The sequence below is a fragment of the Erigeron canadensis genome, chromosome 3 (genome assembly GCF_010389155.1).
Source record: "Erigeron canadensis isolate Cc75 chromosome 3, C_canadensis_v1, whole genome shotgun sequence".
Lineage (NCBI taxonomy): Eukaryota > Viridiplantae > Streptophyta > Magnoliopsida > Asterales > Asteraceae > Erigeron > Erigeron canadensis.
Genome location: NC_057763.1, coordinates 29,899,772 through 29,926,913, shown reverse-complemented (window position 1 = coordinate 29,926,913; position 27,142 = coordinate 29,899,772). Strand labels below are relative to the sequence as shown.

General features: G+C 33.7%; 4 protein-coding genes across 5 annotated transcripts; 2 read left to right on the top strand and 2 right to left on the bottom strand.

Annotated features, from left to right (window-relative positions):
- The first annotated feature begins 957 nt into the window (after nucleotides 1-957).
- LOC122593306 (guanine nucleotide-binding protein subunit beta-2) lies at nucleotides 958-6,056 on the top strand. The gene is made up of 6 exons (XM_043765698.1): nucleotides 958-1,149; nucleotides 1,395-1,489; nucleotides 2,446-2,870; nucleotides 4,494-4,857; nucleotides 4,967-5,080; nucleotides 5,803-6,056. The coding sequence occupies exons 1-6, from the start codon at nucleotides 1,029-1,031 to the stop codon at nucleotides 5,836-5,838; spliced, it is 1,155 nt and encodes a 384-aa protein (XP_043621633.1). The 5' UTR covers nucleotides 958-1,028; the 3' UTR covers nucleotides 5,839-6,056.
- Nucleotides 6,057-7,889: 1,833 nt separating this feature from the next.
- LOC122593844 (transcription termination factor MTEF1, chloroplastic) lies at nucleotides 7,890-8,834 on the top strand. Its single transcript, XM_043766292.1, has one exon. It carries the CDS (start codon nucleotides 7,924-7,926, stop codon nucleotides 8,740-8,742), a length of 819 nt encoding a protein of 272 aa, XP_043622227.1. The 5' UTR covers nucleotides 7,890-7,923; the 3' UTR covers nucleotides 8,743-8,834.
- Nucleotides 8,835-8,951: 117 nt separating this feature from the next.
- LOC122590922 (coatomer subunit gamma) lies at nucleotides 8,952-18,038 on the bottom strand. Of its 2 annotated transcripts, none has more exons than XM_043763103.1 (18): nucleotides 17,854-18,038; nucleotides 17,363-17,460; nucleotides 17,222-17,272; nucleotides 16,663-16,776; nucleotides 16,367-16,567; nucleotides 16,160-16,261; nucleotides 15,563-15,670; nucleotides 15,238-15,465; nucleotides 13,240-13,490; nucleotides 12,981-13,152; nucleotides 11,904-12,059; nucleotides 11,765-11,815; nucleotides 11,062-11,202; nucleotides 10,779-10,976; nucleotides 10,203-10,334; nucleotides 9,933-10,106; nucleotides 9,568-9,807; nucleotides 8,952-9,341 (listed from the first exon to the last, which is right to left on the bottom strand). In XM_043763103.1, the coding sequence occupies exons 1-18, from the start codon at nucleotides 17,894-17,896 to the stop codon at nucleotides 9,150-9,152; spliced, it is 2,652 nt and encodes an 883-aa protein (XP_043619038.1). In that variant the 5' UTR covers nucleotides 17,897-18,038; the 3' UTR covers nucleotides 8,952-9,149. The 2 variants fall into 2 exon arrangements, with proteins under 2 accessions (XP_043619038.1, XP_043619039.1); XM_043763104.1 differs by having other exon boundaries at nucleotides 17,363-17,457.
- A 3,434-nt stretch (nucleotides 18,039-21,472) lies between these two features.
- LOC122591876 (putative proline-rich receptor-like protein kinase PERK6) lies at nucleotides 21,473-23,855 on the bottom strand. Its single transcript, XM_043764105.1, has 8 exons — nucleotides 23,774-23,855; nucleotides 23,146-23,685; nucleotides 22,803-22,889; nucleotides 22,660-22,730; nucleotides 22,498-22,574; nucleotides 22,236-22,377; nucleotides 21,900-22,061; nucleotides 21,473-21,589 (listed from the first exon to the last, which is right to left on the bottom strand). The coding sequence occupies exons 1-8, from the start codon at nucleotides 23,853-23,855 to the stop codon at nucleotides 21,473-21,475; spliced, it is 1,278 nt and encodes a 425-aa protein (XP_043620040.1).
- Nucleotides 23,856-27,142: the final 3,287 nt, after the last annotated feature.

The following is a 27,142-nucleotide window of genomic DNA, read 5'->3' as shown; positions in this document are numbered from 1 at the left end:
ATTAATATTTGGATAAAAGTTTTTTGGATAGTTAGAAAATCCAAAAGGATAAAAATATACAATAAACTAATAAATAACCCGAAAAAAAAACCTCCGAGATGCAATGTGGTAAAATCTAAATACATAAATAAAGTGCGCAAGAAACCAAAAAGTATATCGTAGTGAAACTTGTTGTTTTGCATGGATACTATAGTAGTTTGTTGAAAACATAATTTTCTTTCTCCTGAATTAACCAAAATATACTTAAAAATTGTTCTAAGATTAACTTTGTATTTATATTTATAAAATAAATTTATCCATGACAAATATAGTTTATTAACTAACCATAAATAATATCATCGCACACTCTAATGTAGTTTATTGAATTATCCTCTTATGACATGTGAGTCAGGTTGGGATTTTTTTCCGGTCTATTGTCATCTCTACTTTATTAAACCTTTTTTTAACAAAAATGTGTTTTTCAGAATGAAAGTCCATTATCACTTAAGTTTGGTGCTATATTGTTGGGCCCTCGACTTGAAACGTTTTTAATGTAACGGGAAGAGCATTAGTTTGTCTGTGTTTCTTTATTTAAATGTATTTTTTAATTAAAAATATATGAAGATAGTAAGATATTATGTAAAAGTTAAATCATTAACTAATCTAATAAACTTTTGGTATAAAATTAACCATAAAAAAGGAAGATTTTTGTTTTTTTATTTTTTTTTTAATTCACGAGATTAAATTGAGACATCAATGCTTAATTACTAATATGATAATTTATCCTTTAGTAAGACATGAGTTATGTGATATGGAAATGGAGACGGAGATGGAGATGTTCCCTCCTTTGACCACTAAAACTTGTCACTACCTATTTTTATCCATCCGAACATGTGCGCCACATCACACACCAATGACCCCACTCCCACTTTTATTTTATTTTATTTTCATTTTTCCCACATGAAAAACCCCCATTTTTCAAAATAAAACCCTAAAACTTCATAATCTCTCACATTTCACTCCAAATTTCAATCACACCGCTAAAAATCATGTCATCGTCGTCTTCGTCTGTGAGTGAGCTTAAAGAACGTCACATAGCTGCAACACAAACTGTTAATTCACTCCGTGAGCGGTTAAAACAAAAACGCCTTCAACTTCTTGATACTGACAGTAATAATTATTTATTTTATTACTCTTTTTTTTTTTTACTGTTAATTTACTTCTTGTTTTGATGCTGTAAAAATGTTGAAGTAAATTGTTAGTTATTGAACATATTTATGTAATTATTCATGTAAAGTTTATTACTTTTTAGTACTATTGTAACTAATATTTTCTCTTTTTTTGAAAATAATAAAATTAATATGATATTTTTTTTGTGGCATTGTTGTAATAATATGATTTTTTTTTTTGTATAGTTGCTGGATATGCGAAATCGCAAGGGAGGACACCGGTCGTATTCGGTCCGACTGATTTGGTCTGCTGCAGGACTTTACAAGGACACACTGGCAAAGTAAACTTTTTTTTTTGAAAATTTGTAGTGTAAAATAAGTTGCTGTAGTAGTAGTGTTGAATGTTGGTGAAAATGTAGGTGTAAGTTTAGGTTTACGAAGATATAATCTTTGAAACGAGACTGCATTGATTGGTATAAGTTGGAGAATGAAGTTACTCAAAGTCGGTTCCTTTTTTTATTTTTAATGGGGTTTAATGAATTAGAATTACGAGATCGTATATGCATGTAAAACATGAAAATATGATGTTGTTATAGAGTGTGTTTAATCGAACATAAGGAATATGATCGTAAAGGTTTTGGCTGTTAAAAAGGAATATGAACTATATTGCTTAGCGTCTTTATTAAGTTTTGTTTATGTTGTGGAAATAATGTGGAGATTTGGTATCGAGCTGGTGAAGTATGTTATAGGTTGTCGTCTGTTTTAAATTATTAGATATGTATGTTGACCTTTTCTGACTTGACTTCTACTAGTAAAACTAGCATACACTGATGAAGAGGATAATGCAGAAAGTCTAGGTTTGTGCATGTCTTGTTAGGGCATCGGTTTATAGGTGGAGCCTAGTTGGTTCAGGAGATAGGGGCCTTTGGGAGTATGCCAGGTTTAAATCCCATCTGAGCCAAGGAGACACCTTACTTATTGGAATTTTATTTTTTTTGCTGATGCCGGCTCAATTGGTTCGGCCACCATGGAGGGTGCCACTGACTTAGCTGATTTACCTCTAATGTGATTGGCCTGGAGTTCGGTTGGGATTGCTGGGAAATCAAACTTTTGTGAATCTGGTGTTTAGTTCTAAAGATTAGGTGCTAATAAACAGTATATGCACATTGCCTGTTGTTTGTGTATCAATGTAACCAATTTCCCCAGTTTTCATTCTCTTCCTGTACTTTTGCTTTCAATTCAAGTATTTATTTTACCTCTATAGACATTTTTTTTATAACTTATAGAAAACGTGCAGGTGTATTCAATGGATTGGACTCCTGAAAAGAATCGGATTGTCAGTGCATCACCAGATGGAAGATTAATCGTTTGGAACGCTCTGACAAGTCAGAAAACCCATGCCATTAAGCTACCATGTGCATGGGTAATGACATGTGCTTTCTCTCCAAGTGGGCAGTCCGTTGCATGTGGAGGACTTGATAGTGCATGCTCAATCTTTAATCTTAGTTCTCCAACTGAAAAAGATGGGAATATACCAGTGTCACGAACGCTTAGTGGACACAAGGGTTACGTATCGTCTTGTCAGTATGTTCCCGATGAAGATAATCATTTGATAACAAGCTCTGGTGATCAGACTTGTGTCTTGTGGGATATAACTACGGGACTCAGAACTTCGGTGTTTGGAGGAGAGTTTCAATCTGGACACACTGCTGATGTTTTGAGGTAACTTGTTATTCCAAATAGATTTTTAAGCCTCTAATACTTGCTATCAATGGAAGTGATTTTATATTATTCTTGTTTGGTACTGTTACCACTTTGGAGGGTTTTTGACCTTTAAGTCTTACAGCAAAGTAGCAAACGTCCCAAAATGGGGTGGTTGGGTAATGGGTCAAAAGCGGTTAATCTTTGCACAATGCAGCTCAGTTAACTTGGAAGGCCAGAACACTATTTTCTCAAACATATACATGTCTGAGATATATGGTTTATGCCGGAAAGGTACGAAGTTGGACTATGATGCAGTTTCACACGCATTCAAATGGCTCAATGCTAAAAGATTAATCAAAGACCGATAAAACCTTCATGGTTTACTATTTCATTCAAAACTCAAAACTGATCATAAACATTCACCACTCTAATACTTATACTAATCCTAACACCAATACAATAGGAAACGAATCAAGTCATAGTTATCCTAATAAATAAAAAGATAACTTATTAAAATAAAAGATTATTTATTTAAAATAAAAGATAACTTGAATTAAACCCTACTGCGGGTCGGGTCAGGCGCGTTACGGGTCTCCTGCATCATTCTCTCCCTCTTCGAAAAAACTTGACCTCAAGTTTTGCCTCCGACTCAAAACCACCCGAGCCAAAACACCACCGGTATCAAATGGAAGGTTGGGTTGTTTCTTGTTCTTCTTAATCAACCTCACGATATTCCAGCTTTCAAAAGTGGTGCACACTGAATAACTATCAAACATTAAACTCAATATTTTTAATTTGTAGTGCATGCTTATCCCAATATTTAATAGCCTTAATAAACAATCCAATAACTTATGGGACTTCTTGAAACTTACAGAATTTATCTCATGCTTGTTATTAAAACAAGCAATGTCAAGAATTTCATCTTTATAAACGTCTTTTGATTGGATCACCATGCTAGGAAATCTCCAACGAAATTCCAGTTTAGTTCCTACATCACTATCATCATCATTGGTAGAGAAATCGATAAGTGGTACTTTGAAATCTCTCCTCATGTACGATCTAGTTTCCTCGTCCTTTAACACAAGATTTAAAGCGGGAGTCGATTTTGCCACCCAATCACAGCTCTTTCCATTCATCACGAAATCATTTAAAATACAAACGCATACCTTCGCACATTCAAGACTACCTCCAGCAATCTTTTCTTGAACAGAACTGCCCTCTTCAACACATTGGGCAATTTACTTTATACCTACTATTCCGTCTGGTTTTTGGTTCCTAATCTGATTTTATTAGTAGCCATGATTGGGGCTTTCTTTTTTTTATAAATAGACTTCTCAAGTGTGACTGCAAAGATTTTACTGTAGCATTAATAATCTAAAGATTTAATGTAATGATTTAGGATTTCATACAAGTATAGTCTAGGGTTTGAATGAACTGGTTTAGGAAAAGTATACTTTTGCAAGTATTGACGTGTTTGCTTTTAATTTATTTTTTATGTGACCTGTTTAAGGTAAAACATCGCCTCAATCGACATGTCCATAAGTAAATAGGTTGAGTTGCCACCTCTATAAAAACTGTGTTATGCACTTAATCTACTGTTTCTAACTACTAGATGTTGTATGCAACTCTTGATTATTCCAGTGTTTCAATCTGTGCTTCAAACTCAAGAATGTTTGTATCTGGGTCTTGTGATGCAACTGCACGTCTTTGGGACACTCGTGTTGCAAGTAGAGCTGTAAGGACATTCCATGGTCATGAGGGGGATGTTAATTCTGTAAAGTTCTTCCCAGATGGAAATAGATTTGGAACGGGATCAGATGATGGAACTTGCAGACTATATGATATTCGAACTGGACACCAGTTACAAGTTTACCCCCAACAGCAGCAGCAGGGTGGTGCTGATGTCCCTCTTGTGACTTCTATTGCATTTTCTGTATCAGGACGACTTCTCTTTGCTGGTTATTCCAATGGTGATTGCTTTGTATGGGATACTTTATTGGCAAAGGTAGACCATTTTATAAATTTTAAACTTGACCCATTTTAAGCTTGATTTGCAGTGGATAGTTCAAAGCTTGAAAGGTAATTTGGTTATGGTTGTGGTTCTTGTATGATAGGTGGTTTTGAACTTGGGATCTCTTCAAAACTCGCATGAGGCTCGTGTTAGCTGTTTGGGTTTGTCGGCAGATGGTAGTGCACTCTGCACAGGAAGTTGGGATACAAATCTCAAGGTTAGCTCAAACTTATTGCATCACTGTTTTTCTGATGCACGACAAAATGGGCGGGTTGGGTAGCAGGGTCGGGCTAATATGGGTAACTCTTTTTGCGGGTGGAAAAAACTTGGTCTGGTAGGGATGGCATACAAACACTTTCTTACTTTCAAAAAATATTATTTTATTTCATCTTCATTTTTTAATTTGTTCATTTGAATAAATTAATTTAGGAGGATTTATGCCTTACTTATTTGAGGTCACTTAAAATCTTTTGGGAAGTTTTATGCCTTACCTTAGGAGATTTTAGCTGTATCTCTTTTTACCCGTTCAAAATACAGCATAACCCGAATGAACCCATTCCTGTGTAACTGGGTCAGCTTTCACTACTTTCTGTTTAAATGGCCGCGTCAAACCTTTGAATTATGACCTCTTAGTTTTATATGAAACCTAAAGTCTATTAAACCGTTCTAACCATGGTAAAATCCTTTTACTCAAAAAAATTTTTTATTAAACCACAAGAAGTTTGATTTATCATATCTCATATCCTCAAGATATAGGACACATTCAAGAACCGCTATTCATTTCAACCGAAAACCAACATTGCCACATTCATTCTAGGCTTCTAGCTCCTTAAATGTATCCACATGTCATAACCCATTTATATCTCTTTTGTGGGTCTTGGAAGCTGAGATGTGAGTGATTATGGATTCTTTTATAATGCTTTTGCCTTTGGGTTACAGATTTGGGCTTTTGGAGGGCACAGAAGAGTGATTTAAATGTCAAAATGTAATGATGTTGGTGTTTGTTGTGTAACCTCTGTAGATCTATAACATTAACAGTTTGAGTACTAGTACAGAGTAGTAGATAGAGTATTAATCTAATTTCGCTAATGCGTTAGAAACTTATTTATTTATTTATTTATTTATTTATTTTGCTAATGCGTCAGAAACTTATCTATTAATGCATTTAAACTTGTACTATGTGTTTCCACCAATTCTACAAAAACTAAATGACTTGCTATACTTTTGATAGTTTGTAGAACAGAAATGATCGATATTGTGGCAAAATCACTAACTTGATGTTCAAAAAGACTAAAATTTGGATGATATATTGTATAACCCAGATAAGTTGGAGATCTTTGAGTTTTGTGAAATTGTTGTATCGGAGTTCGGAGATCTTTGAGTTGTGTGAATAGTTGTACCTCATCACTTATTTGGAGCTTTGAAGTTTACCTTCAAAGGGAAAGGGCTTTTTCAGATGAACATTGACCGGTTGGGGTCCTACTGATTTTACACCCCAACAGTACCTGGGGTTGGGGGTATTCTGTCCCTAGACAAAAAAACTTGAAATGTATAATCCAAATTGTTGTTATTCTTTACAAGAAAAGACATGAAACAATAGTATTACGATAAAATAAAGCTTTACCATATTTGGGATGAAATAATGGTAAAGCGACTACCGAGACCAAAAAATGGTTAGATTATTTCATCTTAACCTTTCTATAATGTATAACTAGCTTAATAACCCGTGTATTACGCGGGCAAATCAAGAAAAATTTTGTTTTAATTTATTGAAAAATGTTTAAAAATTATTTATGATGTACTACGTATTATAGTTAACAATTGTGATTAATGCATATACTAATTAGCTATATCTAATTTCTTGTGTTTTAATAAAAGAATTAAAAAATTTTAAAAATTAACTAATAAATAATGTCATAAATCATTTAAGTAAAAAAGAAAAAAATTATAAGAAATTTTCTAACAATACCAAGTAAATTTGTCTTTATAAATAATGATGTAACAAAAATCTTCTTTTATTATATATATAGATGAAAGATCTGTAATTTTTTAGAAAGTTAAAAACTACCTAAAATATGTTTCATGTGACATGTGTCAATACATTTTAGCCATATATAATGTCATTCATAACTGAATCTAATGATACATTCCACTAAAATACTTAGATCTATCACTTATATCCATTCAATCTAATTAAAACCAATCTTTTATTAACACACACATAAAACAAACTTAATTCCACTCAAACTGTTAAAGTATCGGATGAGGATTCCCTCAAGTTGAAACTCTAACTTGAGTCAAGTTGAGGGGATCTTGACCATTGAATGAAAATCAAGGGTCAAGATTAAAATATCATCTTTGCATCTTAACCCCTTAAATTTCATCTAACGACTAAAAAACTCTTAACTTGACCCCTCAAGTTGAAAGTAACTTGAGGGGATCTCCATCCATATCGACCAATCAGTGGGTGAATTGAATGAACAAGTCGAGAGAATCTTAGTAGGCCCAACCCACTTTTAACCAACCGACCAAGTTTTTTAAATTCCAATGGATATGATCTAAGAATTCGAACAAAGTGTTGAGGGTTTTTGCTAACAGTAGTCCACGTACTTAATACGTAATTAAATATTACACATGAAAGTAACCATTTTTTAAAAATATTGATCAAAATTCATTAATTATATATCTTTTTGCGTCATGATTCTAATATCTATTGTTAGGAAAGAAAGTTACTACTAGTGAAATACTAGGAATGAACCATACAGCAAAAGCTATAGATATTGAAAGTACATGAATCTTATTATTGCCAGTGGGGCACAAGTACTAAGGTAGACATTAGACACACACAAACTCTATCATACACTTAAGTTGCCTCATCACTTAATATTGTTGCTCTCCGAAAACAGTCGGGAAATAAAGCATTGAAATACATAATACAAAGACATGATATTTTCTTGTGATTTTTAAAAGGAAATCAATTTACATATATGTCCTTTATCTTCATAACGACCACAGTGTGACTACAACCTCAAATCCCAAACTAAGTTTCAAAACTTAACCATGCATCTTCTTCTTCTACACAATCCTATACTCTGCTCCTCCAACTCCCCCTCCTTCTCCCCTCCACACCACTACCTCCGGTTCCAAACGTCTCACCGGCAAAACCTCCGCTACCTCAAATCCCTCGGTATCGTCCAACCAGGTTTTGCAACAACCCCATCTCCTGAAACACTCTCTCGTATCCTCTTAACCATAGACTACTTTAAATCCAAAGGCTTTTCAGAACCCGATTTTCCAAGAATCGCCTTTCTTTCCCCCCATCTCTTTACCCCAAACTTTGACCCCATTGTCATTGAGCCCGTCTTCGATTTCTTGATAGAAGATGTAGCTGCTTCGCCAGAGGAGGCCCGTGGGTTGATTCTCAAATGCCCTCACATTCTCGAATCAAACCCCGAATTTTGTTTAAAGCCAACACTGGAATACCTCAAAAACCTGGGAATTAGAAAGTTGAATTCTCCTACAACTTTGAATGCTCATTTACTAGATACAAGAGTGGATAAACTCGAAGAGAAAATGAGGTTTTTAAGAAGTGTTGGGTTTTCAGGTGAGGAATCAAGAAGACTCTGTGGGAGGTTTCCTGCGATATTCGGGTATGGGATTAATGGTAATTTGAAGCCAAAATTTGAGTATTTGGTTAGGGTGATGAAGAGGAATGGTAGAGAGGAAGTGAACAAGTTTCCACAGTATTTTGGGTTTAGTTTGGAGAAGAGAATAAAGCCCAGATATTTGCATTTGAAACAGAGGAATGTTGAAAGTGAGGTACCACTGAATAGGATGTTGTTGTGGAGTGATCAAAGATTTTTCAAGAAATGGAAGTGAAAATAACACTATAAATTGACTTTTTGAAGTAACCATAACCATATGTAATACCACATATCCAAGTACATAATGAATTTTATTTTACGTTCTGATGATGGGTAGTATTTGCTTCATCTTTACATGAGTGATTCAGTATCCACACAATTTGACAACCAAACAAAAATTAGACGCATGGTCGAACCTCAACATCAATAATAACAAAGTTATAGTTCAGGATGCAAATAACTTGTTATTTTTAATACCAGAAGAAACCACTCTCCAAAAATGTGTTTACATGACACAAAAAACACTTTTAGATCTCCTCAATAAGCAACTTCTAAGTTGTGTCGTCATATAAATGCAAAAGCAAATAGATGAACAAAATAAAAAGAAAAATTAGAACACTGTAAAATGGTATATAAATTGGACTAGTTGGCTACTATCTCATGAATTGCATCGCTCACAGACTCATCTTCAGATCTAACAGCGAGTTTCATTGCCACTTCTTTGGAACTATCAACTCCAAATGATAGGCGGACCAGCACCTTTGTGTTGCCTATGTATACTCCTGACAATAAGCATGTGTGTGATCTTGAGTTGGCTGCAACCACCTCAGTGCCCTGCATAATATGAGAAAGCAATAAGCAAACTTTAAACAAAAACAAGAACCAAACCTGTGCAATTGCATTAAGTTTCATTTTTTGAGTTATATAGTTAGTGTTTAGTTAAATAGAGCAGTTTTTTGGGAGTACCTATAACTCTACAAGCATCTTATGCAGTAAACGTGACAAATAGTTAATACATATGCTATATAGGCTTGTTTGAGATTTCAAGATAATAAAGTACCTCACAAGGTTGCATGCCAAGAAGATTGATAACAGCATTAACAGCTTCATTTAAACTTTCTCTTGGACCAAGCCCATACTCATCAACTCGCTCAAATTCCGGGCCCAAGCTTTCCCATGCATTTTTGAAATTGGACACACCAACCTTAAGCATATAATCAGCTGCGACTATCTCAGAGTCCTCCAGTTGATACTCATCTTCCACACCATCTTCCTCGGCCTCACCAGTAGAAGGATCAACCTGTAACGTTTTGTTCATACAAAAAACAGATATATATATATATATTATATATATATATACAAAATACAAGAGAAAAGAACATCACAGATTGTTTAAAATAACAGCTAATGAGAAATTATCACTACCTCTTTAACAAGGAACTTCAAAACATTAGAGAATCTGCCAATAGCTGGGACCCCTTCCGGTTTCTCAAATGCCACAAATGTTTGACCGGGTGTGTCATATGGTAGGGCATTCAATGGCTTCGTTGCCACCTCAGCAAACTCTTCTGCCTCTGAAGCATCCACAACAACCACCACCTAAAACCAACCAACCAAAATTAAGATGAGATATTTTCTTTTTGAAACGTAATAACTAAATTATTTGCTGAGTGACTTCTATATTTCAAAGCTTACATTCTCTAGTAACTGCTCAGGAATCGTATTTGTACAGTTGTACTGGAAGACAACGTGCTTGTCAAATATGTGCTTCACAACATTAACTGCATATTCTGTTTCAGCTTCAGTGAGCTCTACTGGTACAGAGGACTGGTTACAGAATCCAACCATATATAAGAATGTTACAGTCAGCCAATATGGAAGAAAAATAGGTAACAAATTTGTAGAGATCGCAATATGGGTGGGTGGTCCACGGGTCAAATCAAAGGCAAGTTGGATTAACAGGCCAACACTTCCATTTTTTGAAACTTACGTAGATAATTAATGTGTAAGAGTTTAAGTTATGTAAGAAACGCAATATTACCACAATAATGATTTAAAACTTTGAATAAAACGACTAAAAAGGTTGTATGCTTTAGAAATGCACTTTGGAGGATTTGCAACTAGAACCGGTTCAGGCAGTTCCCTTTTTAAAATAAACTTGTTTGATTTGACCCATCTGAGATAAAACACACCCTAAACTACCCATTAATAACTAGGTTCGAATCACGATCTGCAAGCTTCTATTCTAAAGAGAATGATACACAAAAGAACCTTGAAAAGCTGTCCAAACGTAGAAAACTCTGGAATAGATGATAGGAGCCTCTCATATGCATCAACTGTGGAAGTGGGTGCGGCTGGAGGTGCGCTGAGAGCAGTGGGCTTTTTACCAGCAGTTTTTTTCTCTGCAAGTGGCTGAGACTTGACTTCTCTAGGTACATTATTAATATTAAATGGTTCTTCTGTAGGTTCCTGCATTGATGTCAGATAGAGAATAAAATTTGGTATTTATGGAAAATAAAGTTACAACAAGATCAGATTGTGTGCAAACACTTACATAGTTCTTCAGGCTAGTCTCTAGATTGACCAATGGGATATCCAGGGATCCAAATAGAAAGTCTTTCACAGCTTTATCAGTTTCAACAACTGAACCATCTCCTCCAAGAGTGTTTAAATACAGAGTAGCCCTATCACGAACCTGCGAAGATTTGTGTGAAGACTAAAGACTTGCATACTTAGTCTAGTATCAAGGTCTACTTGCTTGGATGGAATGAAATGGACAGGGTAATGGAATAGGTTAGGAAATAGAACGAGCTATTAAATTTCATTCTCATGTTTGACTGGAATGTAGGCATATGAACAGAATGCGTTCACATGAGTTTTTGTATTATATGAATATACAATGTATAACTTCATAATAAAAAGATAACCAGCCTCAAATACGATCATGATTTGACTATATATTCCATAGTTATGAATGTAACTTTGAAAGATTTATGCCATTTGAATCCTCGTATAAAAATGGGTTAAATTGTAAATTCTCATTCCACCCCAAGAACGATTGAAAAAATTATCCTTTGACCATGGAATGAGAAACAACATTTATCTTGAAATGGCCCTACCATCATCATTCCAATGAATAGACCATTCCATTCAATTAATTCCCTGATACCAAACACTAAATTACAGTGTCTGATAGCCAAACATGTTACTAGGCATAGACGTCAAAATGTACGGTTACAAATGTGCAACTAACTGACCTCATCGTCATTATCATACAGGCACCGCCTCAAAAGAACGAATATACGGGGCTGCAATACCACATATAAATACAGATCAAGTCCATATTAATAATGAACCTTGGAGTAATGTCCATAAAAGATATGAAGACTAAATTACCTTTAAAGAATCAACCATGGCACCAAACTTTGCCAATGTGCTTACTGCACTGGCTCGAACAGTTGCATTCTCAAGGATGACCCGGTTATATATATACCTTATGTATTTGCTCGGATCAGAGGTCTTTGGACCCTCAACACCAAGAAAATGGAGAATCTGATATTTGTTTAATGAGACAAGCTTCATCAATTAGCAGAAGGGAAAACAAACAATGCTATTATGCTAGCGATGATCGACAAAATGATGGAATCAAACTCATACAGGTGACAACGTCAACCCAGCAGTGTTGTCAAAGGCGAGCGCCTCTTGCGCCTAGGCGCAAAAGGCGGGCGAGGCACACCTCCAGCGCCTGAAACCCTAGGCCCAAGTCGACCATGAAAAAGGCGGTCAACAACGGTGAACTGTGGTTGTCAACGGCGGTCAAAATGGTCAAATGGGTCAAGGTTCGACCAAATCTTAGATCTAATGTTTTCCGGCCAAAATGAGTGACCATAGTCGTTTAAGAAGATAAAAGAAGAGAGTGAAAATACAAAATGGGGGGAAGAAAATTTATGATATTTTTTGTATATGTTTATAATAATTTGAAGTTTTTGGTTGAAAAGTTTATATTTTTTGAATGATATTTGGTTTATAACTGACATCTGATTTTTTTTACTATTATTTTTCACTATATATAGATATTTTATATTTACTTACTTAGTGCGCTTTTTTTTCCAGGCATGCGCTTTTTTTGCGCCTCTCGCCTTCGCCCTATTTGGGGTCTTTGCGCTTTGAGGTCGCCTTCGCTTTTGACAACTATGCAACCCAGTTATGAATAGTTGATTCGTGTTTATTTTATCGCCAACAGGTCAACTAAAAAAACATTAAATACGAAGATGCCCACAAAGCAATTTTGTTGTATCAAACCTCTTAGATTATATTATTATTGGTTATTAATGTTTGTAACCATATGTAGCACAAAAAAATTGAAAAATGTCGGAAATTTGTACAAAAAAGTTCCGTGTCTGACCCAATCTGTTTTGGCCAGTTACCCAGCCTGCTTATTTTGTCACATATCATAATTTATAACAAGCTCACCTGTGTTGAAAGATATGTAAATTCACAATCCTCAATAAATTCACACAAGTGAAGAAGCCCGCTCTCTTTTGCGTCCGGAATATCGCGTATGAGAATCACAATTGAATCAACAATTGCTTTTTTGTACTCAAATCCACCTTCTTCCCTTAGAATATTGCTTAAGAAGTTCATCCTTGATTAAAAAAAGAAAATAAAGTTACTTGAGAGACAGTCTTGCTAAATTTCATCCTCAATGAAAATAACGAATAAACACACTTACAATGTTCTGTACTTGAGTGGGAACTTCAAACATAAGGATCTGATAGCATCTACCACAACAATTTTGAACTCATCTGCTATGTCAGACATGAAGTTGGTAATTTGCTTCATTAAACGATCAACCCCTGATTCATTGCCTGTTTTCAGCAGTGTAGTAATGGCAAGGGTAGCAATGCTTCTATTTTGATCTGAAATCAAGCTCTCCATATCAATATTACAGTTAGTTACAGCCATTGGATGGGTCATTGCCACCTGCATAATATAAACATAAAAAGAATTACAATATATTTATTAAGAAATCTTATTAGTTAAAAAAGTTGTGCACCTAACATAGGAAATAATTCAACAGATAAAACATCTCCAACACATGAACTTCAACTTACCTACACGCGCATACACTTAAAGGATTTTATAATAATAACATACACCATTACAGTTGACCAATTAGACAATTACACAGTTAGCACACAGAAACATAAGAAAACTAGAAAAGAAACTAAAATTACAATAGTAGAAGTGACAGTTTAATGCTTAGCACAATCGAACTATCGAAGTGATGCCATAAGTCTATGTGTTGGAAGAAAAACACTTATTCATATATTCTGTTTCTTCCTGTACGCAACTTTGCTGATTTGTGAACTGGTCATGACATATCCTGTTGGAAAGAAATGCAAAAAAAATCGGTTTTCCCTACTCAATGTTTCTCAGCAGATAATATTCGCTAAATTGTGATTGGGATCGAAAAACAGCATATCCTGTCCATAGCTTATCTATATGTTTTAACTATCCGCTCATATGCACATCTAACCGCCAGTGATCTTATAAAAGGATACAATCTATTACAACAAAAGCTTGTAAACTTGAAACATTCAACTCAATGACATTAAAGTTTCTTGAGTATAAAAATGATGAACAGAAAATCAGAAATACTAATGATTCTGTTTTGGACCCTCACAAAAGTAGTTATTCACAAGAGATTGAACATTCAGTAACTGATGTAGAACACATTAGAAATTGTAACACATTCGTATGTTCTATTTCGATGGCCTATTTATTTATATGGAACCAAAATCAAAAAATCAGAGCCTTCACAGCATTGATGATGAGCATGATGCCTGAAGTCGTTCATATTATAAGAAGATGTGCGTAAAGTTATTCATATTTCAACATGATGAGTGATGACTAAAGTTGTTTATGCTCGCATTCTCTTTTGTTCAAGTTTTAGTTTTTTTAAGTACACTGACGTTTGTGTCACACTGTCACAATAATCATAGAGCAACTACTTAAGTAGATTATTTTGCTACCGATTTGAATCCCACAAACATAGCCCTTGGTATGCTTTTAGTTTCTATTTTCCAAATTTCCAAATCCACCCAATATGTATTGCACCTGATCGATAAACCTGATCCTACTTCTCACATCAAGAGTACATTATTTAATAGCAAGGAATCCTATGTAAATTAATCTTTGGTTCTCATTCTTAATCTAACTTAATAGGGGACACCTACATGTTCCAACAATATTTGTGTTGAAGGTGAAATTAGTAACCATAAGAACTCCTGAAGTACAAGCAATAAAAGAACAGCAACCGCAAACCATAAGTATTATCTCTTCCTATGATGATGGGTTCCTTGATCATAGACAACTATAATGTTTCTATAAACTAAAATTTAATGGTCATATACTGCAGAGAAAGAAAAACTATAGTTCCCTAAAAATAAACTATCTACTAATTCTAATAGCATTATAGCAATAGGGCCTTAACAACAGAACTGTGTGGTGTTCTTATATCTAACATCTTTGATCAATACTATGGATTTTGCTACTTGCTTAAACTGGTAAGAGTAACAATTACTGGAATCAATAGAGACAAAAAGACCAATAATACACATAGCTTAAACTTCTTCACAAAAGAGAAGTTAAGCAGGTGACCAAAAAATAATGCCATGCAAAATTAACACAGCAACATACAATTCTTAAAAAAGTTAAGAATAATGACCTTGTTTAATGTGCGGACAGCAGCAAACCGAAGTACTGGCTTAGATGAACTTAGAAAGAGTTGTAGAACGGTAATCGCAGGAGTCAGTTCTCGGCCAGAAACATCATTCAACTCTGTTATGGCTCTAGCTGCTTCCAATATAACCATTTCTGCTTTGTGGCGAAGGCAACCCTCCAAAAAGTCATAAAATGGGCGCTCCCCACTGTTCGCGCTGGACTCTCTAATAACCTAAGGGCAATAGTTTTGTGCAAGTATTGATAATTTAGAACTTAACTCCATTTCCACGATAAAGAGAAGTACCTGACCTTATTAAGATAAATCATACCTGACTGGTGTAACGAATCAACAGGCATTGAGCCAAAGGTGAACGAACTGTGCCCCTTGTCAAGCTGGTAACTAATTTGCTGACAGCCAATCTATCATTTTGACGTATCTGCAAATACGTTAAATTTGTTACGTCAATAGAATCAATGTTGAAGATTGAAGGTTCTGTCATACATATCAAGTTGGAACCAACTGTTTACAGTGCATAAGAATCAAATTCTACACCGGGGATCGATCTTTAAAACTTAGTTGTACTAATGGACTACACAGATGTAAACTGTGATTATGATTATGAGATGTACATGACATTTCTGTAAACAAATATCTGGAAATAGTACCATCACACTGTTTGAGTCATTAAAAGAGGCCGACAGCTACAAGCTTAAGGAATACTGACATGACATGGTAAATTACAACCCTAGTCTTTTTAAATCCTACAAAAGTAAACCGCAACCGCACACCGGTTGTCTAGTCTAATCGTATATCCTAGAAGAAAACTGCTCAACAAGTGATTGGTACTTTGTTCGTATAGACAGTAAATAGATGACATGATGAAAGTATGGGGAGCATGAAACCAATGCTTATCACTTTATCATACCTGGTGGAGCAGCGCAAGTGCATGAAACTGCACGAGTGCAGCTCTTGACTGAACAGCTTCTTGTACTTCATTGCTCCATCTTCTCACGATCTCCGGATTTGTCTAAGATTAATATATAAAAGATAATTATTAAATTGTGTTGAAGATATCATCAAAGACAAGTAAACACTAAAAACAGACTGCAACTTCTGAAACACATGGTAATACCTGGAGCAAGTGGATACCACTAACAAGAGCTGCACTGGCAACTACAGGATTTTTGTCGACAATAGCTTGTTTCAAGTACCTCTCTATTTGAGTAAGGAGTGTTCCATCTGTTATGCGGCAGAGAACACGTATTGCATTTGCTCTATAGACGTCTGTCTTGCTATTCATGTCTTTCATGAGAGAGCTTGTGACAATAATAACCTATTGCAAAAGGAAAAACATACATAATAAATTAATATGTCAATCAAACAACAACATAGATATTTTAAAGAGCATAAAGAATTATTCTATATAACCTCGTCCGATGAGGGAGAAAGCTCCTTTATAATCAAATAAACCATTCTCCTTAAACCAATATCTTTAGACTGAAATAGTTTTGTCACGGAAAAGAAAACTTCTGTGGCTTCGACCTACAAATGAGGAACAACAATAGAGAGTTCAAGTATCAAATCAAGATCAACCTACACACATGTTCTCGCCGTTAACTAGACATACCACATATGACAAAAGAAGAAGGGTAAGGCAAAGTAACCTGGGTTAATTGCATAATAGGAACTAATTCCATATTACAGCTAATAAGTGCACATTTTCAGCCACTCCCAGAATGGTTGACAAACGTACAAATGAACTTACCATCTAGTCATAATGCTTTTGCTAACAGCCAAAAACAGTTTTTATGCGTGTTTGAGCACACTTTGTTCGGATACTCATTTTAATATTTTACTAGAACAAAACCTCTACATCTATGAGAGCAAGTGTGTGGCGTAACATAATAACTAATAAAATCTCAAGATACAAACGATAAACCCGCATGCTCGGTTTTAAGTTTTTACAGCTTTCAGAATGAAAAGTTACCTTGGTAAAAGTTTCTCCTTGATTTAGAAGATAAAGCAGCTTTGTAATAACCTAACAAGTTAAAAAAAACCGAGCGATAAGAATCAAAACGGAAAAATTTTAAATTAAATAACGAATCAAAACGGAAACTAAAAGGCACACCTGGGAACACCTCCTTGAATCCAACTGAGGAACGTTAAACACCCGAGCTTCTTGAAGTACAGCTCCTTTCTCGATTCCGAGAAAGGGCGAGTACTCTGCTGCACACATTTAACAACAAAAGACAAAAATTATACATATAAAATCGACATCGCGATGCACGCGCATTAACACATATCTATATAACAAAACATCGATAACCGAAAACCAGTCCCTACGCAGTAATGACAATACGTTCGTACTCCGGAACGAATAGATTAATGTATATACATACAATTTCTATATATATTTTTTTGGACTTATCTAATAATATTAACTGAAATTGAGTGATGTAAGCTAATAAGAAAAATTTACATAACAAGGGCATAATTAACATGAAACGGCGTCGTTTTGATGAAATTGAATGAATAATATACACTAACAATAGTAATTGAACAATTAATTGAAGTAATTAAAAAAAAAAAAATAAGATGTGGAAATTGAGAGATGCGTACCGTCTTCGTCGCGATCATCGTCTTTTTTAACGTATTGTGACATGATTCAGATTCAGATTCAGATATAGGATGGAAATAAGTAGCAGTAGCAGATCTGATCTGATCTGGTTTGATCTGATCAGAGAGAGAGAGAGTGTGTGTGCGTAGAAGATGTTTGCGGGCTTGTTTTGTTAGAAGAGCTATGAAGTAAAATTAATTAGATGAAATAAAAGAAAACCCGGATATAGGAAGGTTGTTACTTGTTTGGGTGAAAATGGATCTTCCATGGGTTATGAAGGTTGCTTAGGTGAAAACTAGAAAAAGGCTCGGCGCTTCGCTGCGGACTGCGTCCCTTAACATTAATTACTTTTATATTTATCACCATTAATGTCCTCAGCACCTGTCGACACATGCAACCGTCGCAGCCACTTCCGTCACTACCACCCTGAGCAACTACTAACATCACCACCAAATTACGCAAACATATGACTCATGTTTTATAATCGATTAACAACATTTATATTTTATTTATAATCGATATAAAATATGTTTATTTTGCGTATAAATAAACACATAATTATAAGTTGGTAATTTGCTGTATACCATACATAAATAATGTATAAATAAATTATACAAAACCATTGGTTTTGTTTTGGAAAGGTCAAAACCACTCATGCTGGTTGAAACAACGTGCTCCTCCTTGGTATTATCAATGTTACCTTCTTTTGTAATAAACCATTCTCATTTTTGTATAGATATATTATTGCACCGCTTTTTCCTCTGTTACAGATCAAATCATGAAATCAACACCACCATTGCAATCAAGATAATTTTTTTTATCACCATCTATAAAGAACATCACTTTAAAGCAATCACTATTTCCATCACCACATCCATCCCGCAGTCTCTTTACCGTCGCTGCCGACGTCTACCCATCTCAATTCCAACGCCGCCTGAATATTTGACCGGAAAGTTTCGAGTTTTACAACTGATTGTAAATGTTGATCTATTTCCACCACCATCTGACTACAACAGTTTCTTTGTGCTTTAAGGCATACTGTATCATTGATCTATTGATTCGGGGCTCTATCTTCACTTAGACATTGGTCGATATATATCCATCTCTTGAAGATTTTTGCAACAAAATGACGATTAAAAAAAGATGATGCAACCGGGAGACCACATGGCATCACCGGCCACCGCGCACTACCCCCACCCCAAACACAACAACCTTTCCTACCCGTCAGTGCCATGTCTTTTTTTATTTTCTAAACATGTAGTCTAGAAACGGTGGCCGTCGGAGTTTGGAACCAGTGGTCGTACTTTGGTGGCGGCGCCGGTCGGAGTTGTATGTCAGTTTCTTCTGGAGTTACTTTAGCCAGTGAAGGACATACACGGATGCTCACGAATCACGATAATGATGTTATAAACGTGTTTCATTAGATCCACCGTGTTAAGCAGATATTATTAAGTACGGTGGGTGTTAGGTGGTGATTACTGAAGAATTGTTTATGTATGTTGGATATATATGTTAATGAGTCAGATCTTGTACTTTGTGCATCAGATATTGTATTTTCTAGCCAAGCAAAGCAGTTATTATAACTGAGTCGATTACTCTGTCAATTGAGCCGACACTATAGCTGGAATGATTTGTATTAGAATATGTAATTTAAGCCGGCACTGTAGCAGACTAAGCCAACCACAAGCCGACCGAGCCGCTACTGTAGTAGTTTAAATTGGGATTGTTATATATATAATGGATCTACCATATGTTATTGTGTAAATACGTTAATACAGCATTTTACCCGCGTAACACGACCGATGAGGGTGGTTAGTAGTGGCGGTGACGTGACGGGTGGTGACGGTATAGTTATTATTGTAAAAATAATTAATATAAAAAAGGTAGTGTGGTTGTTTTAGGAGTTGATGAGTTTTTGTTGTAAATTATTTTATTAAGGGTATTATAAGTATTTTAAGTGGAGATGTTTAAATTAAGGAATAAAAAAGAGAGAATTAATTAATTCATTAAGGGTAGAATGACTATTTCGCATGGGGGCATTTTTATGAGAGAAAGTGTTGAGGATAGAGAGTGTGATAATTTTTATAGAGTTGTAAAATATATAGACGATCTTAGCTTGCCTCAAATGATACTTTTGATGGAAAAAATGGATCTACATAGGCGGCTTAACAATAGACTTGGGTTAGGCAGTCGTTTAAGGCCCCCACATGTTAAGGGCCTCACGTTTTTTAAGTTTTTAGGTATAAGTATATTCAGTTTTAAGTTTTTGGTTACGTTTTGGGTTAGGACTTATAAATTTGCTTTTATAAAAATTACTTTAAACTTTTTTAGCATATAAAAAAAGTGGACATTATTTAAACTCCTTCACTTATATTATTTTTAATTTTTCTATTGTGCAATCAGTGTTAACTATTGTTAGAGACTTTAAATTAAGGCCCTTAAAATTTTTTCCTCTTAAGGTCACCAAAAAAGTTAAGCCGGCACTATGGATCTATATTGGCCTAATACACGATCCAGGCTCAGAACTATAAGCGTTTATTAGGGTGAAAACGGATGTACTCTTAGTTTTTTTTCTTAATATCGTCATGGTATAGATGAGGGTTGACATATAGACAGTTTTATCATGTTTGGGCAAAAAGAAAACAAACTTTGGCATAGGAGTTGATTAATCCAGACCGAATAAAGATCAAAGTCTAAACAAGCTTGTGTTGGCGTAATCCACAATCCATGTTTTTCATGCAATTTGGGTTTCAGATTTTACCTGGTCAGGTTTGTCCAGTGAATTTTTAAACCGACCACATGCCTAATGAGGATGCATAGTATTTGTGTAAAGAAATCATTGTTTGTGCATTCTAGCATATGAGTTCGTTTTGTATATGTATTTGTATTAGTGGCATGCATTATGGTGGCAGCGGTGTAATGGTGGTCGGGATTAGTGGTGGTGATGGTCGAGTAGTAGTAATAATGTATGTAATGATAGCCGATGTAAAGAGGATAGTGTGTATAATTTATAAAATAAGATATTTATAACGTAAATAGATAAGTAGAAGTAAAATGAGTATTTTTCAAATCCCATTTTATAACCTTTTAATAAGGGTTATGGAATTATTACATAGTTGTATAGATGTGTATAGACTTTTTCCATGTTAAGCAATCTTGTATTAGGTTGTTTTTGTCATCGGATTTGTTATCTTACCACGGTTGTATACCTATGTTTTAGGGTTTATATATCTAGATTGGTTGGAATTATGTTCATTGTACTTGAACCAATTTCATTTAAACTCTATATAATAAGATTGTGATAAACATAATTCAAACTAACTTAAGAACTATACAAAAAGTATTCATCTAAATTCTTTCATTTCTATTTAATGATGTAATCTATGAAAAATCTTTACTACCTTCTGACAAATTTTACTATACAAACACACTACACTTCAATATATACGATATAGTTGCTCAATTTTTTTGTAAGCACGTCTTTTGTTTGTTCATATTCTATCATTTATCCATGTTGTCATTTGATCGTTGTAGGTCCATGATTGTGTCTCCTCAGATTTGTTTGTCATGTTGTGCTCGTTACTTAAGAATTCATCACTTTGACATACTTTTCACCAATTGTCAGCTATTGTCTTCGTTAAATGAATGGGAATCCTGCTCTACATTTTCTTTACGCATGGTTTTTCCTACCTCATTTAAATTATCTAAGGAAACATCACCTTCTAACATATGTACAATCTGTTTAACAATCATAAACCACATAAGTTTAGAATATGAAACAATTAATAGTAGAAATGCATTTTCACTTTTATATCTAACAATTCTCTTTTAATACATAAATTGAAACTTAGATCGATATATAAGTAAAAACTTTGATTATTATCTTATATATCTATTAATGGTTAGCGTCTATTGTCTAATGTAAATCATATATCGATTTCTAACTAAAACTTTTTATAGTATCTTTTTTTATGATTCATCTATTTTATTTTGTTAGAATACGGTTATAAGTGTGATTTGTGGCTTAACACATGCTTGTTTGTAGTACCTGTCTCATTTTAGGACGCATCCTTGCAGAATGCCTAATGGTAGAAGCAGCACATGCTACCATGCGATGCATCTCATCCCGATCGTAATTGTCTCCTAAACGCGGATCAACCAGCTCTTCAAAACTCCCTCCATTTGATGCATGCATTAATATAGGCCTAGCCTGCAAGAACGTGTGAAATTTGTACATATAATAAACTTTATGTTTATGTCAATATGCCATAGAGACCATCTCCAATTTGTTTACTAACTGATTGGAAGTGTTGGTAAATGTATTCTTTCTAATCATGTGAATCGATTGAACATGTTATGGAGTTGTATGGGAAATGAATCATACCCAATCAATCAAGTTCTCGTCGTCATTATGTCTGTTTATGGGTCTTTTTCCAGTAATCAGTTCCAAAAGTACAACTCCATATGAAAAGACATCAGATTTCTCTGTAAGTTTACCCGTAGATGCATACTCGGGTGCAAGGTACCTGGAATTTAATATATGCAACCATTTTATGCATATATTATATGAACAAGTTTAAATTTTACATGACAAATACTATGATACTTGAAATGTTCCATTATAGTGTAACATTCTTATCACACACCCGAATGTCCCCATAACGCGTGTGGATACATGAGTGATAGTTTCTGATGATAGTTTCGCCAATCCAAAATCCGCCACCTAACAATAAGGAGATCTTTTATTAAAATTTCAAAATGTTAATTTGAACATAATGTTTTATCATTATTGGAAAATAGTATGACACCTTGGCCTCAAAGTGTTCATCAAGCAGTATATTCGCAGCCTTAATATCTCTGTGGATAATGCGAGGATTACCTGAATATCTTCATGTTTGAATTATATTGATATGCAGACATATATGAAAATGTTTTTAAAATCAATACTTACAATCTTCATGAAGGTAAGCAAAACCTTTAGCTGCCCCTAGAGCGATTTGTAATCTAGTTGAGCAGTCCATAACACGAGAGTTTTTACCTATAGAACGGATCAAGACAATAATGAACTAATGATGTTAAAATAGACTAAAAATATACACTACAACATATTATTTTCATATGCGTGCATTATGTTACTATAGATTTTTTTTCTTAAAGTTCATACTAAAATACATGTAAACTAAGCTTACATTTAAAAGTATTGCGGTAAAAATATAAAGTATCAAAACAATTTACATATGCAAATCACAAGCTTCTAATACGTATTTATGTACGAGTTTGATTATAAGACTCACCATGAATGTGATACTCTAGGGTTTGATTCGAAATAAACTCATAGACCAGTATTCTTTGTTGTCCCGTGATACAATATCCAACAAGAGATACAAGATGACGGTGATGTACACGGCTAATGATTTCAACCTCAGCTTGAAATTCACGCTCTCCTTGACCACTATCAAGCTTAAGGCTTTTCACAGCGACTTCTTTTCCATTAGGTAATACTCCTTTGTGAACGTACCCGAATCCACCTTGCCCTAAAAGTAGAGATTGATCAAACCCTTTTGTGGCTGTTGCTAATTCTACATAGGTAAACACGTTTGTGTTAAGACTCACGGCGATGCCCGGATGTGGTGGTGGCAATGGGGCTGAGTAAGTAGACGAGCTCAAGTCACTACTTATCATTCCTGGTGGTGGTGGAGGTGGTGGTACAGCTACCCATCCTTGCTCGGAGCTTGGCGGACCGCTACTAGGTGGTGGTGGCATCTTTAAGTGAATATCATTGCTTTGATGGTGTTGGTTCCAATCATATTGTTGTTTGTTATAGTAGCCATTATCTAAGACAACAAAAAAAATGTAAAGTTCATTTACAATGTTATTGTAATATAAAACACAGATAAAAGACAATCAATCTTATTACAATACCTTTAGGTCTACCATGATTCTTGCTAGGGTAACTTTTGTCAAGTTTTTGTTGTTTCTTTTTTCTTTTGCAACAACACACCATGCATATAATCATGAAAAAAAAGAACAACACAGCCCCTATAGTTGCTCCAATTATAATAACAGTGTTCTTATTGTCACCACCTTTACGTGGAGGAGCTAACGCTTGCCGTGCACCGGAAGGCAACCATGAAAATGGTAACGATGCAGACTTGTCATCATTTTTCTTTTTATCACCAGCTTTCTTCTTTTTCTTTGTAATGTTCCCTTTATTTGAAGATTTCTTTTTCTTTTTGTTGTTTTTTTTGTTTGATGATGGTGATTTGGAGGAATCTTCGGAATCACGAGAAGGCATATTGAAGATGATCAAAGCTTATTGATATTATTGGTCATTAACGGCAACCCATGTCGTTCTTTTATAAATCAACCTTAATAATGAAAAACGAAAAATCAAAAATCATAACAAATATGAAACTTCAATCTTTGATTTATAAAAATGCGTAGTGTGTCATTAGATTTGTGAACCTAATAATACATGAATATTTGATATTGATAATTTGTTGATTTTTTTAGTAAACGAATGAGAGGATTATATAGATATAGAATTATAAAGAAAGATATAGGAACATGCAAAATATGAACAAGGTGATATATGAAAGAAAGTAAAGATGAGGATATTTGATTGTAGGATAATTGTTAAAGAAATGAAATGATGATCTTTTGTTTATGACAAACTTTATTTAATGTCTGAATAAAATGTTAATAAAAAGCTATAATCAAAACTTGTTGACTTGTAAACTATTTAAATAAATATATGTTGATGTTTATTAAATTGTTAATGTTTTGAAATTATGTATGAATAAAGTGTTAGTTAAAAGCTATGATCAAAACTTATTGACTTGTAAACTACTTAGATAAAAATATGTTGATGTTTATTACATTGTAATGTTTTGAGATTTTGTAATAATTCATAAATATTTTATACGTGAAATATTTTCTTTGATAATATAAATTATATAATCTATCAAGCACATTTTAAAAAAAAAAAATGTTTTTTTAACTTCAACAAGGTAACTGATTTCAGACTACAATTAAGAATGTTTTTGAATTCTTAGATATCCATGTCTTGCATTGTCTCCCTCTCATTGACTATCATCTTTATTTACTATTTTATAAACATTTTGATTTGATATACCTATAATCTCTTATCAAATTATTTATTAATTTTTCTGTTCGTTTAGTCAAATTTTCCTTCTTAAACAATTACCCTATTTAATTATGAATTCAATTTATAATAACTTAATTTGTAATTTATAATTATGAAAAATAATAATGAACTTCTTTTAATTTATCAAAATTATTTTTTATACTTTGCTCAAATACTATGTCATCATTTCGTTACACAAGTTTTTAGTTTTAAAACTAAAATTACACGATACCTTGCACGTTGTTATTATTGTAATTGCTTCGTGCGGACATTTATCTAATACTTAATGTCAAGGGTAATTCTGGTAGTTCAAAGGAAAATTACATAAAGTAAAAAGATAAAAGTTTAGAGTGTAAATTGTAATTCATTAAGGGCAAAACATAAAAAGTCAAGAGTAATTCCGGCAATTCAAAAGTAGAATTACCTAAAATAAAAAGAGGTTATTTTCTTTATAAGGGGTAAAGATTAAAATTGTAATGCACTGCCATTCATCAAATAATAAAATATTATTATCATCAGATAGTTTATAGTTTATAACTATGAATATATCTAACAACAACAATGTAATGAAATTAAACTATAATTTTTAAAAAAAAGTAAAATCATGTGATTAAAACATAAGTAATATAAGGAAGAGCGTTGTGTACAAAACTTATATTTCAAATTTTGAATAACGAACATCAGATAACATTTAGATTGCATAAAAGATAATTCGTGTTAGTTGTTTCTTTCATAATGATAATTAACAAAAGTTAAGGACAATTTTACCAAATATTGGTTTGTATCTACAATGTTCAATTTTCACACACGAACAAATCTCTTGAGCTAAATTGATAAAAAGTCTCAAAGTGCTTATGTCTAACAAAAATGTCAAGTAAAAAAATACTATAACATATGTCATCTATGAGGAAATATTACACAAAATAAAAGAGGATATACTTTTAATGTTTGAGTATTACATTCTTTTAGTTTCATTTTATTTTAAATTTGAATTTACCAATTTGCATATTCACAAATTTTTATATTTTATAAGTTTTTTTTGTTTGTATATACTTAATCTAAAATATGTCATAAACATTTTGTGAATTTAACACCAGTCTAAATTTAATACTATCTTTTTTGTTATGAATAACAAACTCTATATTTACATACACCAAATTAAATAATTCTAAGCTACTTAATTGTTAACGCTTAAACTTAGTCTTTACAAGTGACAAAATCTTTATCAAGTGAGCTAAATTTCTAATTGGAGTATTGTCTATTCAAATTTTTTGATAGAGTTAATTTCACAAATCGTCCTTGTGGTTTTACCAAAAAATCACGTTTCATCCTTTAAATTTCAAAATGACACTGGTAGTCCTTTATACGCAGATAATAGTCATGTTTCGTCCTTTAATCTAACGGATGATGGTCACATTTCGTCCTTTAATCTAACGGATGATGTTCATGTTTCGTCCTTTATACGATCGACTAAATGACGAAATGTGACCATTATCCGCGTATAAAGGACTACCAGTGTCATTTCGAAGTTTAAAGGATAAAAAGTGATTTTTGGTAAAACCACAAGGACGATTTTTGAAATTAACTCTTTTTGATATTAAATGTGTTAGGGAACCACCATTGATTTAGTTAAATGGAAGTTTTAATTATTTACAAGAGGTCTTTGAATTAATTTCTGTTCTGTCCTAAGGGCAACTTTACAGCTAAATTCACACTACTTTATTACTAAGGTTTGAACTTGGTCTTTACTTATAGAAGTAAAACTTTTCTCAAGTTACTTAAATGTCTAAGTCGAATAACATCTATTCAAATTTTATGAAAATCAAATGATGCAGGAAACCATCATCTAATGTTCTAGTAGCAAGAAGGTCTTTTTCCTCCTAATACCAATAGGTCTTAGGTTCGAGGCTTGCTCTAGACATATTATGGGAGTAAGCACAAATATTTAAATTTTATCTATGGTCGACGTAAATAAGTTTTTTTTCAAAATTCTTAAGTTATAAGAATTTTTCATCGACGAATTTAAGTCGAGGATCTAATGAGAACTTTGTCAAACACAAATTTGATTAAAACAAACTTATGGTACGATCATTTAACCTTTTAGAAAAAACTAGTATTTCTACCCGGGTGTTGCCCCGGGAGAA

Excerpts from the sequence above, each read along its gene's own strand:
- LOC122590922 (XM_043763103.1), bottom strand. The coding sequence starts at position 17,896 with ATGTCACAATACGTTAAAAAAGACGATGATCGCGACGAAGACG. Across the intron at positions 10,107-10,202 it reads CTGAGCAGTTACTAGAGAAT|GTGGTGGTTGTTGTGGATGC; the intron begins GTAAGCTTTGAA and ends GGTTGGTTTTAG. Across the intron at positions 9,342-9,567 it reads TTGGCATGCAACCTTGTGAG|GGCACTGAGGTGGTTGCAGC; the intron begins GTACTTTATTAT and ends CATATTATGCAG.
- LOC122591876 (XM_043764105.1), bottom strand. The coding sequence starts at position 23,855 with ATGGTGTGTTGTTGCAAAAGAAAAAAGAAACAACAAAAACTTGACAAA. Across the intron at positions 22,575-22,659 it reads ATGAACACTTTGAGGCCAAG|GTGGCGGATTTTGGATTGGC; the intron begins GTGTCATACTAT and ends CCTTATTGTTAG. Across the intron at positions 22,062-22,235 it reads ACGAGAACTTGATTGATTGG|GCTAGGCCTATATTAATGCA; the intron begins GTATGATTCATT and ends ACGTTCTTGCAG.
- LOC122593306 (XM_043765698.1), top strand. The coding sequence starts at position 1,029 with ATGTCATCGTCGTCTTCGTCTGTGAGTGAGCTTAAAGAACGTCACATA. Across the intron at positions 4,858-4,966 it reads GGGATACTTTATTGGCAAAG|GTGGTTTTGAACTTGGGATC; the intron begins GTAGACCATTTT and ends CTTGTATGATAG. Across the intron at positions 5,081-5,802 it reads GTTGGGATACAAATCTCAAG|ATTTGGGCTTTTGGAGGGCA; the intron begins GTTAGCTCAAAC and ends TTTGGGTTACAG.
- LOC122593844 (XM_043766292.1), top strand. The coding sequence starts at position 7,924 with ATGCATCTTCTTCTTCTACACAATCCTATACTCTGCTCCTCCAACTCC.